The sequence below is a fragment of the Stegastes partitus genome, unplaced genomic scaffold (genome assembly GCF_000690725.1).
Source record: "Stegastes partitus isolate 25-593 unplaced genomic scaffold, Stegastes_partitus-1.0.2 Scaffold207, whole genome shotgun sequence".
In the NCBI taxonomy this organism is placed as follows: domain Eukaryota; kingdom Metazoa; phylum Chordata; class Actinopteri; family Pomacentridae; genus Stegastes; species Stegastes partitus.
In genome coordinates, this window is record NW_007577938.1 from 542,806 (window position 1) to 556,309 (window position 13,504).

Here is a 13,504-nt window from a genome sequence, read left to right on the forward strand (position 1 = left end):
GTATATAAAAACTGTTTAAACTGTATTTTGAGTGATGAAAACACATTTAATTCACTAATTTGCTGTAATGAGTCGTGTCAAAAAAAAAGGTCCTTTTAATGAAATATCATGATTTTTAGGTAATTTTCCTGACAGAACCACACATCACACATATTGTGTTCATATATTGTTGGAAAGGGGAAAATACACAGAATTCTTCTATTTTTACAGTTTCTGGCTCTGATACATGACGTCACTCTGGTGATTTTTTAAAACATGCCTTTTAAAGCCTCGTGTGGGGTTCAGATGGTTTAGATCTTGTAGAAGTTGAGATTTTTCCACTCGGGCTGCCATTCGCTGCTGGTTTTTGTTTGATCATGCCCAGACAAAAGAGAAAAGCTGAAATGTAAAGCCCATTTCCTGATGGTGAGGACTCAGCAACGTTCGACGTCCTGCACTTGGAGCTGATGGATAAAACACAGCTCTCTGTTTTTAAAGCTCGACCTCCCCAGCGAGCCGTTTGCACCGAACACGCAGCGGCTCGCAGCATCAAACATGGCTGCAGCTCCACGCAGTAATTACCTGTCAGCGCCGAGGCTTTCTGGGCAAACATTCAGCCACAGAGCCCTCCTCGATGCCTTTTGCTTTCAGCCTGCAGCTTTTGTTTGTTGCTTTTTGTCATTTGTCATCTGACTCACTTCAACCCAAACTTGTGTTCTGGCCACATGTTGTGTTTGTCAGTGAGGAGTCGACCCGTTGTCAGACACTATTCTGCATTTTTTAAAATCATCATTATATTTTTATTGTTAATTAAACTTGTAAAATTTAACTAAAAGGCATCTGAACCTTATTTTTTCTTTTTAAAATATCCAAATCACCAAATCGTCAGAGTTTACAGGAGCCTGAAACTGTAAAAACAAGTTCATTTTAGTAAACTTGACCAACTTCTAAGCTTCAGATCCTAATGTTTCCTGCAATAGCTCTACCAGACGGCTCCTGAATGAGGAATTTATGCTCCGTGAAACACTGAAACTATCGAATAAATCTGGAGGTTAAGATTCTCTCATGATTCTGTCAGAAACAATAAATGTTTTTTTTATTATACAAATGTTAGTTCTGTTGACCGTCACAACCCCAAAAATGCTCGTAGATTCAACAGGCATGTTGTATTTTAAAAAATGCCAAACTGACAACATTTATCAGAAACTGTAAAAACAGAAATATTTATTATCTGTGATGTTCCATCTGAAAACTTGGTTTAAACTTGATTTTTCCTTAAAAATCACTTGATTCGACATGTCTGACTTAAAAATTTGCTAAAAATCAGCCGTTTGTAGTAACTAGATTTTGTAAAAAACAAGAAATTCTGCGCTTCTTGTAGAAACCGTGACCAACTTTTAGTGACTCAGCTGCGACCAAAAGTCGTGTGATGAAAATTCAGGGACTTTTCAGAAAAACTGCAGCCAGTGTTTCCACAAGTATGAAAACAAATGAAAAATGTAAATCGTTTAATATCTATAGTGTGTAGAACCTCAGTTTTTCCCCCAATATTGGTAACAACTATGGAAACTTAAGATAAGCTAACTAAGCTAAGACAAACTATGGTAAGATAGGCTATGCAAAGATAAGCTAACTAAGCTAAGATCAGATCAGATAAGCTAAGACAAGTTATGGTAAGATAGGCTATGCTAAGATAAGCTAAGCTAAGATCAGATCAGATCAGATAAGCTAAGATAAGCTATGGTAAGATAGGCTATGCTAAGATAAGCTAACTAGGTCAAGATCAGATAAGACAAGCTAAGATAGGCTATGCTAAGATAAGCTAAGCTAAGATCAGATAAGCTAAGCTAAAATAAGCTATAGTAAGCTAAGATAAGATAAGCTAAGGTAAATTAAACTAAGATAAGCTAAGGTAAGCTAAGAAAAGATAAGGTAAGCTAAGTTATGCTAAGATAAGCTAACTAAGTTAAGATAGGCTTAGCTAAGAAAAGCTAGGATAAGCTAAGGTAAGATAAGCTACACTAAAATAAGCTTAGCTAAGATAAGCTAAGGTAAACTAAACTAAGATAAGATAAGGTAAGCTAAGACAAGATAAGGTAAGCTAAGCTATGCTAACATAAGCTAATTAAGTTAAGATAAGCTTAGCTAAGAAAAGCTAGGATAAGCTACGCTAAGATAAGCTTAGCTGAGATAAGCTAAGATAAGCTAAACTCAGATAAGATAAGCCTTTATTAATCCCACAGTGGGGAAATTTGCTGATTGTTATATCAGCAAAAGAGAGTGCCAACATTTAGGAGATGTACAAAAATAAAAAATAAACCAAAATATACACAAGTAGTAGCCATAGAGGTAACAGTACTGCATGTCAGGGGTATTACAGGAGTGAGGAGTGAGGACACTGGGGTGAGATAGAGCATCATGCTCGATCACCGGACTGTGTGCAATATGTTACTGTATCCAGTGTTGTTATTATTATTATTATTATTATTATTATAATTAATAATTATTATTGTTATTATTGTTGCTGTTGTTGTTGCTGATTTTGAATTTTGAATGCTGATTTTGATTTTGAACTTTGGATGCTGTTGTTGCTGATTTTATGTTGGTGTTGTGTTGTTTTTCTGGTGTAGCAATTTCCCCGAGGTTTTGTACCGCACGGATCAATAAAGTTTTATTCAATAAAGTTTTATTCTATTTTTTTTTGTTCTATTCTACACAGATCCACAAGTATTAATACATGCTGATTCCAGGTATTGTCATTTTTTCTAAATAGCAAGTCAAAGAAAAATAATGCAAGTTGGCTATCCCCCCCCCCCCAAATATGTGTTATCAATCTCCTTGTAGACTAAAAACAGCCGTGAACAAACCATAATGATCCGGCCCTTATTGTTATTTTCTGGTTTACGTGTCAAACTAACACAATTTAATTTATGAACCTCTGATAAATTCAACAGCAGCATCACTGATTTTAATGGCAGAGTTTTAGTTTTGTTTTTCTCTGAAGCATTCGTTCCTTCAAACTGTCAAATCTGAAACGTTTTCGGCTAAACTTGTGGCGCGACTCAAGTGTTTTCACGACATCTTAAAGCCTTAACCATCATCAATGTGCTGATGATTGTGACTCCCTGCGTGTCTGTGGACGAACACTTTTTGTTTTAACGTGAACTCTGACGATTTGCAGTAAAATCTGCTTTCCACATGATTAACTGTAATGACCTGAGGGATTCTCTCGTGTCGTCTCTGGAGACAAGATGAGGTCGACTTTTTCCTGTTATGAGTAAAAGAATCTGAGCCCCTAAAGGAGGAAGAGCCGCCATGAAACTGGATGCAGACGTTGGTGAGTTGGAGTGTGCAGGTAGAAGCTGCTTCTATCAATCGGTTCTAGTTGGTTTTCTTTACACGGATCTGTTTGTTATTTTGGCCTTTATCCACCCTGGAGATGTATTTGACTCCTCAAAGCTGTAAATACTCTGTAAATACATAAATCTGTTGTGAAAGTTCTCATCTGGAAACCTCCAAACTACAGCTGCTGAACATCATGGGTTCTAAAAAGTCATTCAAGGGACCTTCTTTCACCAACTAGCTGAAAGCATTGATGCAAGATAAACAAAAAAATAAAAATAAAATAAAAATAAAATGTTAATTTAGATAAATCTTATAAACCAGAAACATTATCTTGATGGTTGACATAATAACGTCAACGTCAGTCAATTTAAAAGTAAATTTAATGACATTGTTTTGATAAATTAATCAATCTCCTCCTTGAATTAATTAAAATCTGTACAGAAAATTTTATGATACTACAAGGAAAACCTGTTAAAAAAGGTTCACCTTTTTGCTGCCGCTAAATAAAGGAAGAAAATTTTGAAGGATTAGAATCGTTTCTCGTGAGTAAACGTGCAAAACAAGCTCGTCGTAAACCCCACAAGTTTCCACACCTGTATCGACATGGATCTCTTCTGCTCACTGTTGTTTTAAAACACACTGAATTATGTTAAAGTTTAAAAGCAGCAAAGAAAAACCGAACCACGTAAACACCTCTGCAAATCTCCAGCAATGGAAATCCTCAGATGCTTTTTAATTGTAGAGGAAAGTGTAATTTCTAATCACCAATAATAAATGTAATGTAAGTGTTTAAGTCTGGTTTGTCTTCATCACAGGATGTTTTAATTTTTCCATTTAGCAGAAAAATGAAATGATTGCGACAATTTTTCAGAAAATTAATATTCAAAGCCCCGAAATCTGATTCATTTAATAAATTACTTTAAGAAATCTATATTTTTGACCTAAACTGTGCACATCAAGCATCCTGTGGGGCAATAGTTTGATCATCATCACACAATGAAATCATAAACAAACCAGACTGTTGGTGTTTGTTCAGTCTGATGAGCTGCTGTTGGTTTAGATTCAGCCTCAGAAGCTCTGAGGAACATTAACGTGACTTGGCCTACATTCCCTCTGCCCTCATGTTTGGCCCCGTTCTCCTGCTCTGTGGTTCTCTGAAGGTTCTCCAGCCCGTCCTGTGGTCCAGGGAGGGTCTCCGACGAGGGGGTCGGGGTGGAGCTGCCGAGGAAGAAGTTTTTGTTCCCAATCAGCTATTTCGGTCGAGCCAAGGGGCTCATTTGGTAATTTGGGGATGTTATTTCTGGGGGAGTGGCGGCGACATTGTGTGGTCGCTTCTGGGTGTTTTCAGCCGCCGCAGCGCGTTCACACAATGTTAGAGGAACGTCAGGATGTTCTGCTGCTGTAGAGGATCAGCAGCAGCTCTACCAGACAGGCACAAAGAGCTCCTGAGTCTGGAATTAATGCACCGTAACCATCAAATAAAACACAGAATAAAGATTCTTTCATGATTCTGGCTGAAACAATTAATGTTGGAAGATTTTTTACATATGAAAATATTATTTCTTTTGACCTTCACAATCCCCCAAAACACTGGTAGCTTTAAAAAGGCGTGTTATATTTTTTTAAAAAACTGCCAAACTTACGTAATTTAGTCGAGCCATAAACTGTAAAAACAGAAATATTTGTCAGATTTTTAACTTTCTGATGTTACTGGAACCAAATAATCTGTGTTGGGACATTCTGAGGTAAAAATCTGAAAACAGAAACTAAAATGTTGATATTTCATAAAAATAAAAAAAATCACTTAATTCTACGTGTTCAATTTGAAAAACTGACCAAAAATAAACACTTTGCAGTGACCAGATTTGGTAAAAATCACAAAATTCTGCACTCCTTGCCTCATTAACAAAGGCTCCAGTGACTGAGCTACATTTATTCGAGCTAAAAATTGAAAAAACAGAAATATTTGTTGGATTTTTAACTTTCTGATGTTACTTTAATCAAATAATCTGTCATGGGATGTTCTATCGAAAGACGGAAACTAAATTTTTTTAAAAATTGCCAAAAATAAACACTTTACAGTAACTAGATTTGGTAAAAAAACACAAAATTCTGCACTCCTTGTCTCATTAGCAAAGCTCCTAGTGACTTAGCTGCAACCAAAAGTAGTATTTAAAAAAAAAAAAAAAAAAGTTGGAAGACTTTTTTTTTTTTCAATATACAAATGTTATTCTTTAACCCAAAAACGCTGGTAGCTTTAAAAAGCCATGTTATATTTTATTAAAAAGTCGAGCCAAAAACTGCAAAAACAGAAATATTTGTCGGATTTTTAACTTTCTGATGCTACTTGAAAAAAGAAATCTGTGATGAGACGTTCTGTCTAAAGATGGAAACTAAATTTTATGTGTGTAATTTTAAAAATTTGCCAAAAATATATAATATAATATGTTTGCAGTAACCTGATTTGGTAAAAAAACACAAAATTCTGCACTTTGGCCTCTTTTGTGAAGCTCTTAGTGAGTTAGCTGCAACCAAAAGTCACATTACAAAAATTCAGGGACTTTTAGGCTGAACTACAGGCAGTGTTTACACGAAGCAGAGAGGAGACCAGTATAGAAACACATATTAAACATACGAATATTTAAAGATTTATAGTATGTAGAGCCTCCTCCCCCACCCCAGTGTTGGTAACAGCTGTAGAAACGTGGAAAAATGTTGTACATGTTGTAAATATTTAAAGAAATTCAGCTTTTTTTGTTGTTGTTTTGTTTGCATTTTGTGTCATTTTAAAAGCGTCATATTGCACAGATGACATCTCTCTCCTTCTACATGGGTTATGGACTTTATATTGCAGTGAAATGAGCCCACAGTCAGGAAAAGTGTGACAGGAGCAAAAGATGACTTGAAATTCCCTCTGTTACTATTTTGCAGGGGCACCGTTGCTGCATCCCGGGCTCAGCACCACACAAAAAGACGTGATTGGTTTAAAGACATACAGACGAGCTAAAGATAAAACCATACATAAAACCAGTCCAGACGTTGGTGGATGTACTCACGGCGATGGCGTATCTGGTGATGTTTCTGTTCTCACACTCCTGCAGAGCGTCCGGTAGCTCCTCCCCGTCGTGAGATTCTCCGTCGGTCACCACGATCATCACTTTGGTGGCGCCGTCCCTCGCTCCCCGCTCGGTGCTGAACGCCTCGGTGCTGCAGAGGAACAAGGACAGACAGAAAAATCTAAATAAATCATGCTTAACTGAATTTATTGTAACCTTATTGCATTTTTTTATTGCTTAAAATTCCTAATAATTTGCTGTTTATTTGACTCGCAAAGCTTGCTTTCTTTAAAAGTCTTTTCTTGTCAGCATTTATGCAGGTTTAAAATGTATATCTGTAAAAAAAACACACCAAAACATTGCCAAAATTACATCATTCATCAACACAAAACTGTAAAAACAGAGAGAATTATCGTATTTTCAACTCCCAGTGGCCCAAACATTACCTTAAAAATGTGATATTTCATCAAAACTGCTTTATTTCTTGTGTCTTCTTTATGAATTTGGTAAAAAAAAAAAAAAATCGCTCACTTTGACCAGATTCTGTAAAAAAAACTAAAAATTTTGCTCTGTTTATCACAACCATAAAGGTACGACTGACTCAGCTGTGACCAGCAGTCACATGACAAAAAAACAGAAAAACAGAAAAAATAATTTGATTTTCAACTTCCAACAGTCCTCAAACTATTAATGGGTGACGGGGAAAATGAACAGGAAAAATTCATCAAATACGTGTCTACTGTTATAGAGCTATCTAAAACAAATGGTTGAACTAATAGGATTATAAAATACATATAAAATTGACAGTTAAAAAGACGTGTTCGTGGCTCAGCTGTAACCAATAATCATGTGACTAAAAAAAAAATCAGGGGACTTTTTTTTGGCTAAATTAGGCTGAACTGCAGGCTGTGTTCATGCAAAGCAGACAGGAGATAAGAGTATGAAGACAAATTAGATAATAAAAGCAGTAAAATATCTAGAATATGTAGAGCCATCGTGGGTTTTTTTCTCCAAAATTGGTTACAGCTGGGGGCAGCTGGAGAAATGTAGCATGTGTTGATTTAAGGTTTTTTTGAAGATTAATTTTTGTTCTGTTCTGCATAGAGTATGTTTTTGAGTTATTTCTGCTTGCAGCCATGATTGCTCTGTTTCTGTAGAGGTGCAGGACTTGTGAAAAATTGTGAAGAAAAACAGGACAGGAGCGATGAAAAAAAACACCTAGAAACAGTTTGGGGTTCAGAAGGTTAAGACGAAGGAGAAGAAAAAGAAAATCTAATTATGAGATGAGTGAGAGGTGGGAAACGGATCAGGATCTGGTCACTTGGTTTCCAAAGATGTCAAACAAACCTCTCCGGTGAGATAATATACATCACCGAGGGCTCCTGTGAGAAAATGAGAAGCTGGAAAAACACTAAAGCTGGACTCTCCTCAGCTCCACCGGTCGTGTCGACTCGCTGCCGCTCGCTGACCCGACTGGTCATCGCATGCAGCTCGCATGTGTCACTGACCGCATGTGTGCATTCCCATCCGGCTGCACTGCGAGTCAGAGGGGAAACCTAAATGACAAACAGTCGAGCAGGGCCGAGCCGCGCCCTGTTCGTCTGCAGGAAACCTGCTCTCAGCAGGACCTGCTCCGGCATTCAGCGGCTGGTTAGCCTCAGACCGACAGCGCAGCGAGCCGGGGGGAGCTCAGTCATCGTCAGGCCCAACTCCAGCCCCGGACTAAATATAACGTCGTGGTCAGCCGCAAGAAACTCAGAGTTAAAAACAACCGTTTCCCCCTCAGCAGCCTGCAAATTACACAGGAGGCAGCAGAGGAGGTGAAACGCAGGAGAAGGAACAAATACAGGAGGATGGAGATGAGAAAAGACCTGAAAGACAAACAGAAGAGCCACAGAGGAGCAGAGAAACGAAGCCAAACATTATGAATCACACCCAGAAGAACAAAAGTACCAGCTGGAACCAAACAGGGCTCTTCACAGGGATCCTGGAGAAGAAACATGTTAAAACGGGTTCATCCAGGAACCTCCAAAGGTTCCTCAGAGAACCATCACGGTTCCTTGACGCAACACAAACGGTGCTCAACAGAATACTAGCAAAAGAACCAAGTCAAAAGTTCTTCATGGATCCACCTGGTGGGCGTTAAAAAGGCCAGTTTGGGAAACTGTGTTTGGTGTTTCTCCTCGTTTTCTGATGTTTTACCAACCAAGTGTTTCATTGATAATTAGAATGATCATTAGTTGGAGCTCTAATTATATGCTAGAAAAAGTAGTAGTTTAAAAGTAGAACTTTAAAGAGCTACACTGTAAAAAAGAAAAAAAGAAAAAAAAAGTAATTTACCGTTTTGTTAAATTAAAAATAACATCGAGTAAAGTCACAGAAAAAAAGATCCTTTAAAAAAGGCCCAAACTGTAAAATTACACCACTGTTATGACACTTAAATCAGCAAAAAATGTCATTGTTTTACAGATATCTGCTATTATTTGAAAGAAAATTATGTATGTTAAGGATTGGAAATGGTCAATAACTGTTTAACTATTTTACAGATGTTCACAGTTTTGTTAAATTACAGATAATATCTAATAAAAATACAAAAAGTCTTTATATTCCAGATATTTGTCATTATTTAAATGATGATAACATCGCTAATATCTCGCAGAATCAAAGAAAAAAGTATTAAATGACATTTTATAAAATAAAAAAAAACACTAATCTTTTGAACAATTTCATGTTATTTACAAGGTTTTCCCTGTTTTGTTAAATTACAGATAATATCTAATAAAAATACAAAAAGTCTTTATATTACAGGTATTTGTCATTATTTGAATGATGATAACATCGCTAATATCTCGCAGAATCAAAGAAAAAAGTATTAAATCACATTTTATAAAGTAAAAAAAAACCCTAATCTTTTGAACAATTTCATGTTATTTACAAGGTTTTCCCTGTTTTGTTAAATTACAGATAATATCTAGTAAAAATACAAAAAATATCTTTTGAGATATTTGTCATTATTTCAATGACAATACTGATAATATCAAGTAGAATCAAAGAAAAAAGTACAAATTCACATTTTTACAAAAAAAAAAAAACACCTTTAGTGCTTTAACAAACCAAACTACAAAACAGTTTTTAACTGTAATCTTTTGAAGAATTTACTGTTTCTACAAGGTTTGCTAAATGACAGGTAACAACAATTAAAACCACGGGGAAAAAAAGGATTAATTTACATGTTAATGTTTGAAAAAAGGGCAAAAATGTAAAATTTCACCATTGTTATTGTACCTACATCAGCCAAAAATGTCATTGTCTTACAGATTGTTGCTGTTATTAAAAAGAAAATTATGTATATTAAAATATATTGGAAATGGTAAATTACTGTTTAACTATGTTACAGATTTTTCCTGTTTTGTTAAATTACAGCTAATATCTAGTAAAATCGTTTGTCATTATTTAAATGGCATTATCATTAATATCTAGTAGAATTTTTTTTAAGTGTTGATTGACATTTTTACAGTAAACAAAATAAATCTATTAAACAATTTACTGTCATTTACAAGAGTTTCACTGTTTTGTTAAATTGCAGGTAATAACTATTAAAACCATAGAAAAAAGGATTAGTTTACATTTTCATTTTTGAAAAAAAGGGGGAAAAAAATGTAAGTCATGTCCAAATTATAAATTTGTATTTTTACAAATACTATTTATTTTTTCTACAATGTCTAAAATTAAACTCTTTCACTGCATTTCAATCTGTGAACACGATAATTTTACAGATATTTGACATTATTTCCAATGTTTTTATGATTTTTGATGATAGAATTTCACCATTTAACTTCATTTTCATATTTTCTTCCATCTTTTTTTTTTACAGTGCACATAAAATGGATGAAAAACTATCCACTAAACACAGACGTTCTTTAATTGGTGATGGAAGAACTGTTATTTTCCTGAGCACAGAGGTCATAAATTCTGCTGCTTAATGGTTAAAATCCAACGAATAAAACAGACGGCGAAGACAAAAACACACAAGAATAGAAGAAGGCGGAAAAAAGAGGGGGGGGGGGAACTGAGCAGACGAGACACAAACAGGTAAGGAGGGAAGGAAAGGAAAGAGAGCTGAAGGATGAAAGCAGGACGGAGATGAGAAAGAAGGAAGATGAAAGAGCAGAGAAAGTGAGCGGCGCTAATTGGGAGGCCTGACTCTATTTACTGCCCGTTTTATGGAGTCGCAGCAGTGTGGTAATGACACGGCAGCGGTTTGTGTTTGTGCGGCTGAGTCACAGCAGACGGGTGGAGCGGCGCAGGAATCTAATCCCATTCTGCAGCTTTGTTTCATGTTAATGAAGCAGTCGGAGAGTCTGACTTTAAATCACACATTAAACGTTGCAGGAGATTCTGTCGGCTATTTCTGGAGGAGATGTGAATATACGAAGTGTGAGCGGGGCTCAGCGTGCCGCCGCAGAGCTGCCTTCAACTCTTCTGGGAGTTCAGGTCCAGGTCAGGGCCTCTCCGAACGGCGACAACCAAAACAAAAAGTTGCTTTTGGATATTTTCATTACTTTGTCGTCCAAACCAACATTTTTCCTCCACACACGCGTATTAAGAGCAATTTGGGGGTCACAAGCTTAATGATTAATATTAAAATAACAAAGATGTATTTTTAGATATACAGCTGGTTCTTGTTTTGTTTTTCAGTCTTAAAGCTGCAGTGCAGGATTTTCACCGCGTTCCAAATTATTATGCAAAATATATGTAGGTGTCATAAAGATTACATTTCTTGTTTTTCAGTTAAACCCACGGATGTGTCTCAGGGCTCTTTGGAGATCAATCTCAGACTTCTGTGATAATTAGTTTGCCAGGTGAGCCCAATTAAAGGAAAAACTACTGAAGAAGGACGTTCCACATGATTACGCAGACCACCGTTTTCAAGCAACATGAGAAAGAAAAAGGACCTCTCTGCTGTCGAAAAGCGTGAAATAGTTAAATGCCTTGGACAGATTGGATATTTCACGAAAACTGAAGCGTGATCATCGTGCTGTTCAGAGATTTGTACCTGATTCAGAGCAGGTTCGTGCCAGACAACTACATCGGATTAAGACAGCAGCTGCTAAAATGCCTTCACAAAGCAGCAAACAGGTATGTGAAGCTGCTGGTGCCTCTGGAGTCCCGTGAGCATCGAGGTGTAGGATCCTCCAGAGGCTTGCAGTGATGCATACACCTTCTATTGGGCTGCCCCTAACCAGTGCTCACAAGCAGAAACGGCTGCAGTGCGCCCGGAAATACATGAAGACTCATTTTCAGTGCCGTGCAACCCTGAGTGGTGCAGATGGATGGAGTAGTGGATGCCTGGTGGACAGCCACCATGTCCCAACAAGGCTGCAACATCAGCAAGGAGGTGGTGGAGTCAAGTTTAGGGCTGGAATCATGGGGAGAGAGCTGGTCGGCCCCTTTAGGGTCCCTGAAGGTGCTGAAAATCCTCCTGAGCTTTTCAGAAACCCCTGCAACATAGGGGATGACTATGTTGTTTCCTGTCTTGGTCTTTTTTTCCCCCTCTATCTCCTCTGGGTTTTGTAGAGGATCGTCAGGAGGATTTTCAACAAACACAACAATCCAGTACACTTGAAACCCACCAACACCCTGAGAAAGAAACTGGTTCACCCTAAGGACAAGACACCGAGACACAAGCAAAGCAACGTGGTGTATGCAGTCCATTCATCGGGGAGACTAAACAACCGCTCCACAAGCACATGGTTCAGCACAGAAGAGCCACCTCCTCAGGACAGGACTCAGCAGTCCACCTGCACCTCAAGGACAAAGGACACTCATTGGAAGACAACAACATACAGATGTTAGCCTGCAGGGAGGACAGATGGTTTGAGAGAGGAGGGAAAGAAGCCATCTATGTCAAACTGGAAAGACCATCCCTCAGCAGAAGTGGAGGTCTGAGGCATCACCTCTCACCTGTTTACAACTCAGTCCTAAGATCTCTCCCCAGGAAGATAAACTCACATCCACACCAAGCCACAAAGACCCTAATGAACCCCATTGTGTCAGGGGGAGAACTAACGACTCACATAACGAGGGGGAGGAGCAACAAACCCCCAGCTGAAACCGAAACTCAGGTGGTAATGGCTCCTTTAGGATATCAGTATCTGGAACTCCCAACTAGTCAGTCAGAGCTGATGAAGCCTCTTGGATGAGAGGTGGAACGTCTTCAGGGAACTCAAGCAGGTCCAGTTGCTACGATTAAACAACCAGAATAACTCATGGCGTGCCCCCCATCCTCCCCTGACCTCAACCCTACTGAGAACCTTTGGAGCATCCTCAAGAAAAAGATCTATGAGGGTGGGAGGCTGTTCACATCCAAACAGCAGCTCTGGGGGGCTAGTCTGACATCCTGCAAAGAAATTCAAGCAGAAACTCTCCAAAAACTCACAAGTTTGATGGATGCAAGAATCGTGAAGCTGCTCTTAAATAAGGGGTCCTATGTTAAAACACAACTTGACCTGTGAAGATGTTTTTGGTTTCAATAAATATGACCTCCGAATGCTGCAAATTCAACAAATGACCACTTTCAGTTCTTTACAACCTATAAAATGTTCTCTGTTGTGCATCATAATGTGAAAAAGTGCATTTTAGGTTTTTTATTTTTGAAAAAAATCCTGCTATCAGCGGGAGGTTTGCTCAATAACATTCAAATTATACTTTAACGGTCGCCATCAGTGTGACAAAAGTCTTAACTTTGAATATTATCCTCCAGAGACCGAACAGTTAATGTGTCCGTTCGTTTAGAAGCTATTTTAGTGCTTGTGTTCAGGGTCAAGCTTATAATAAGGACAAGGTCGGGCTAAAGGTCAGAGGTCAGACGTGCAGCGAAGGGAACGAATGCTGTGAACGAACGCCGGCTCCCTGAAAGTACAGTCAGAAGGAGCTGAATGTGTGCGAAGGTGTTCGACCGTCTCGGTATTTTCACAGCTGCAGCAGCGGCTGGGTCAGTCAGTCACTGCCACACCTGCAGCCCTGCTGAGCCAGCAGCCGCCAAGTCCAGCTCAGCTAATCTCACTGTTTTTGTACCCCGTCACTTTTCCTGCCCGCTGCCAGCGCCCATATCTGCACATCTG

General features: G+C 38.2%; 1 protein-coding gene across 1 annotated transcript in view; it reads right to left on the reverse strand.

Annotated features, from left to right (window-relative positions):
* Positions 1-13,504, reverse strand: part of itga10 (integrin, alpha 10) — a 64,725-nt gene that overhangs the window by 19,941 nt on the left and 31,280 nt on the right. The window contains exon 8 of the mRNA XM_008280706.1: positions 6,381-6,531. Coding sequence (XP_008278928.1) covers positions 6,381-6,531 — 151 coding nt within the window. The remainder of the gene's footprint in view (positions 1-6,380; positions 6,532-13,504) is intronic.